This window comes from Nanorana parkeri, unplaced genomic scaffold, assembly GCF_000935625.1.
Source record: "Nanorana parkeri isolate BGI_ZX_2015 unplaced genomic scaffold, ASM93562v1 scaffold483, whole genome shotgun sequence".
In the NCBI taxonomy this organism is placed as follows: Eukaryota; Metazoa; Chordata; class Amphibia; order Anura; family Dicroglossidae; genus Nanorana; species Nanorana parkeri.
Window position 1 is genome coordinate 279,592 of NW_017306751.1, and position 5,501 is coordinate 285,092.

Genomic DNA, 5,501 nt, shown 5'->3' on the forward strand with positions numbered 1-5,501 from the left:
GTGTTCCCATAGATTTAGGCAAAAAATCTTTAAATCAAGAAAATACAGCTGAGCACTTGTCAGGTACTCAACCAGGATATTAAAATGAAAGTGAAAAAAATGAGTACAGAACCATAGAATAAAAAATATTTTCTATGTGTCGCTCCAGCACAGTCCAAACTGTCTAATGTTGGAGACCAGACACATCTGTAGCCTTCATTGCCCACAATGCATTGTCTCGCTGTCTCGGATGGCTGCAGGCAGTGCTGGAGTGGCAGATATTGAAATTAAATGTATAAGCTTACAGCTAGTAAAGTTGTCTTAGATTACATGTTTGGGTTTCACACAGATTCAGGTTAATGTACATTTGTATTACATTTACTTGTAGTAAATTATGTTATTATACATAACCAGCCAACACAGACTTGTCTAGATCTGTATTATTTTAAGTATTACTGAACTACAAATTGTTTTTGGAAACAGCTGCATCACAAAAAGTAACCCTTTTCGGCAGAGAATTGCAAGTGAAGGGAAAATCTGCCCACTCTACACTGCTTCCGCCAACTCTTGCAATAGTAGGACCAATATAATTACTTCTCTTCGTAATGACACTGAGGTGATTTTAGGGACACTGTACAACCCAGAACATATTGTTAGGAATGTCTATGGAAGATCAGCTCAGGCTTGGGAATTTAATAATGGGATCCCTGTAGAATTACATATCACATTTCTTTTTAAAGGTTATCTATAACTCTCTAAAGAATTATAGCCCAAAAAAATAAATATCTTATGTATGCCGGAGATCAGTCTCTCATCTGTGTTTCCAAATATATGACAGCTGCCATTTTTCTTTTCAGTCATTTACATTCATTTCTTTTACCACATTCGATTCTAATGAACATGGATGGTTACGGACTCGTTGCTCATATCTTCAAGTAGGATACCTGCAAAAGGATGAAAAACACAATCAACAGGGCACACAATAAATACATTGTATATATCAAAGCAAGTAGATAGGGCCATACTTTAAAGAACTGCCTATTTGATGTTTTTTAGAAATATAGATAAGTCATGGAACCAGATAACATAATGCAACAACTACATGAAAGGTTCTACACAAGACATGCCCTGATAAGATATTCTACAATGACTTCCAGGGTACATATTACCAATGGACTTCATTTATCAAAAAGTCCTGTCTGTAATGTCCCCAAACAACTGGCTTTAGTTTTCCAGTGAGGATTTGATTTGATTAGGATTTGAGTCAGGGTATATAGATTAGTTTCAAATGGCCACTATCAGAACATTATTGCACTCTGTAAGTAAAGTATATGTAAACCCAATCACCAAAATCCTATAAAATTTTAACATGTTAATTTAACTTCAGAGCTAACTTTAAAAGAGAACTATGGGGGTAAGTGTTTTTCCCCATAGTTCTCTTTACGGGCACAGGAGGACATAAACTAGCCTCCTCCCATTATCCAAAGCTCAGTATATCGGGAGCTATAGCTCGCGGTATACTAAGACCGCGGCAGCCGGGAGGGATCCCGACATTACTGTGGAGATCCACCCAGCTGCGTGAGTGACAGCTGGCTCTGCCTATCTAGAGTCAGAGCCAGCTGTACCCGCCCCCTGCCCAATCCATTCCTCCAGTCAGCGCTGGAGGATCGGAGCGGGGAATCCCTGCGGGGAGCCGTGACTGTCAGTCACGGCTCTCTGTATGGACATGATCGAGAAGTGAACGAGCGACGGTATGCGCTCGCTCACTTCCTGATCTTTTGAGCCGACGTGCGACAGTTTCATTGTCACACGTCGGCTCGAACTATGAGGCTGAGTGATTTTCACTCAGCCTCATAGTTCTCCTTTAAATCTTTTCAAATCTACAGCTTACCTTATTTTTTTTTTAAACAATAATCAAAGTGTGAGCACGCCAAATTTGAAGGTCTGGAGACAAGTTCTTATAAATTTGGTACTTTTTTTTAGCCAACATTTTTTTGGAGGTCTTAACATCTTTCAGGCAAACTGACAAATACTGCTCAATAGAAACAACTTGTATCAAGTCCTAAAAGTCAGAATAGCTGGAAATTGATGCAGCCCTAGAAACGAACAAGTGAGTGGTTGGTGTTGAACAGGTAGGACTATTAATTTGGAGTTTATAACTCAACTCAATGTGTAGCTAGTAATGATCTAACAGCTTTTGGTAAAAGAGAAGAATGCTTAAATAACTAGGCATGGATATTAGAGAGAAACTCAGAACTGTCTGGAGAACATCCCTGATCACACAGCGATTATGCCATTTCTATACTTTCTCATGGAAAACAAGCAACATTTTTAAAAGCTTCATAATTCTGTAAAATGATAGTGGAGACGAAATGGTGAAATATTACAAAAATGTATTTTCCTGTCTCGTCGCTTAATGTAGGTCAGAAATGTAGTTGCGCTTAATGCATGTAACAAAAAAAAAATCCTCACTATGGTTTTAGAAATAATGCATTCACTCAGTTTTTTTGTGAAGAACATTTTTTCTACCTTTATATCTAGAAACAGATTTCCCAGCAGAAATAAATGTTTCTAATCTCTGTGTATCTCATCTGTTACTGAGCCAGCAATCATGAGGTGCAGGATAATAACAAAACCCCACTGATGATGTGATGGTAAGAAATTGATGTATTACAGTGACTGCGCCCATGCAACATTGTCAGTGTGGGTGCAGCCTTTTTGTGAAGGCTCATGGGTGATGCAAAAAGAAAATACAATAAGAACTGTCCTAAAGCTTCACCATATATTCATCTTAAAAATAATACTGCATGATCTTGGCTTTTACGAAATTACGCAAATATAAGCATGCAATCCAGCTTTGATCTTGGGACAGATTATGCATTGTAGACAAAACATACAGATATAGCATGATTTATTGTTTTTTAGAAATACAATGAGCCCATCAATAATTCAAAACTTCAAGTCATAAGTAGAAAAAATAAACAATCATGTCAACCATGCAGACCAAGCGTCACCTTAGTTATTAGCAATGCCAAAACTTGAACGTGAAATCGTTTGAATGTACACTCATGTGAGCTTGCACATATTTCATCTATATCTATATCTAGCGGAAAAGGCAGACATACACAGTTTATAACCTGGAATGGAAGTGCTTCAGTTGTTTTAATCATTTGTGCCTGGCAGAAATAAATCCTGTTTATTCGCTCCCTTAGCCTGGAGGAGTAAGTTTTTAAATTAAATCTGGAAGAACATTGGAAAAAATACCCTAGCAAGCAAAAAACCCATACAACTTGCCGAAAGACCTCAAAACAATTAGGGGATAAACAAATCTAGTCTGAAAAGACCTTTCTTTGCCAAAAGCATAAATCATATGTCTATTAGCATTGTTTTGTATTAATGCGAGTACAAGAATTCCATATAGGTTTCCAGTAGAACAATACAGAGCTACTTAGACAAAGACAATGTGCAAAGGATATATGGATGTCATAGTAATTTTCATTTTTAACCCTCCTCAAAACTCTCCCAAAACTCACCGATATCCCATAGCCACTACAATTGTTGTCCTACCATGCAAATGCTGCAGGCAGGGACAATGAGCATCTAATGGCTAAATTTACTGCAAATTTAGAATTAGCAAAAATAGTAATATGGTATTTAATATTTACCGGACCACAAGATGCATTCTTTTGTTTTTTTATGTGATATTTACATTTACTGAAAAAATAAAGATCCCCATAAGACATTTAAAGACAGTGAGATGTTCTCTAAAGATCCAACTGCTAAAATGCCAAAAACACAAACACCATTGTATGATAGTAAAGCATGTGTACCACAGATGCACATACTATGGAACTTCTCTTAATACCATAATGGTACAACAGCTTCTGCCCAACTACATGTTGTCTTCTTCCATGACTGTGAGTGGCCAAAGGTGGTCTACTTTGTCACATCTTACCAAAATCACAGGTATTTGGTAATAACCAACCACAAAGTGGGGAACTAACAGCTCAGACCAGTTTTTTATTTAATGAAGAGGAAAAGAAGCATGAAATGGCAAAAAGGCCTTTGAGGATTTATTGCAAAAGTAAGGGATCCCTTTTGTGCACCTTTAATATTAGCAACCAGTGGGGCAAGGAAGATGCACATGACTCCCCACTCTCACACTTTCTTCAGGAAAGAAGAGCAAGTGAAATGTAGATGTCGTTTTAAAAGGGTGAAGGGATTTTTTCAGCTTCCTTCTTTAAACATGCACCTGATAAATAAGGTAGCTGCCATGCTTTTTGTTTGCATGGTATTGGGATATCAGCTTGTTGTGGAGAGGGTAAACCTTTCTTTTTTGTTTAGTCAGGAGGCTATTTGTAGCTATATGCTTTTCGCAAATCAGCTTGCTCAGGGTAGCATAATGAGCCTGATGCATTGGTTTGCTCATCTGTGCACCTCAGGCAATAACACCTTAGAAGAAAGATTAAGGAAAATGTATAGAAATATCAGGGAGCCAAACATACAGCTCAATTCAGTCTATAGCTAGAACAATCGTTATTTGTTTTAACAATCATCATTTCTAGCAGTGGGAGCTGAAAATATCAATCTAATAGCTGAAAATAACAATCCTTAGGGCAAATAACATACGCATTATAGCTTAGCGAATTGAGACAATATTCTCAAGCATCAAAACTTAAAGTAGAACTACAGGCTATAAAAATGTAATGCAGCATCACTAGTACAGATGAAGAGAGGTCTTTACAAATAATTCTATTAATATCCTAGTTAATCAGCAATATCTAACTTTAATTGCTTGTATCCAAAGCTGTAGGTCATCACTTCCTCCCAGCAGGTAATAATGCTGTAGCACCCTTCCCTAAATCAGTGATGTCACCATTTGCATTGCTGATGGCTGGAATTACAGCACAAAGTGATGATGTTATACAGTAAAGGGATGGGCTTTCAGTGCAGCTTAGATGCAAGCTTGTCACGGCAATCTCACCCAGCACTGCCTGATCCTGCCCAGCTCTGCCAACTGTCATTCTGTTTGACAGCACTTGCTAAAGGGATCATGCCAAGTTTATATTCATCATCAAAGGAGTTACAGAGATTTAAAAAAAATAATATATCACTTTGCTAGCATACATCTTCTAATGTTCATCCACATACAACCCCCTCTTCAAGGCCTGATTAAGGACAACTGATGGCCTAAGCACAACCTAACAACGGTTTCCCCCCCCATTGCTTAAATGACAAGATATTAAGACTCAATAAGTGGTGAAAGAGAAATAATAGTTTGAAAATTTAGATTATCTTCAGTTTTCTTCCAAGTTAGTCCCAGGCTAGTCCCCACAACTATGGTAAATCATTGTATTTATTTAACAGATTGGGCATGGATCAAAATCAAGCAACTGACTTTGGCTTTTTTTTTTTATAGAAATGATGAGGGAAAACACTTTTTGCACTGGCGCAACTACCAGGGTCGCAGCGGTCGCAATTGCGACCGGGCCCTGGCGTTCCGCCAATTGGGGGGGGCCCAG

The 5,501-nt window shown here is 38.0% G+C and overlaps 1 protein-coding gene across 1 annotated transcript in view; it reads right to left on the bottom strand.

The window, feature by feature from the left end:
* Window positions 1-530: 530 nt before the first annotated feature.
* Window positions 531-5,501, bottom strand: part of UBE3D (ubiquitin protein ligase E3D) — a 127,865-nt gene continuing 122,894 nt past the window's right edge. The window contains exon 10 of the mRNA XM_018560866.1: window positions 531-923. Within this exon, the coding sequence (XP_018416368.1) occupies window positions 903-923 (21 nt within the window). The 3' untranslated portion in view covers window positions 531-902. The remainder of the gene's footprint in view (window positions 924-5,501) is intronic.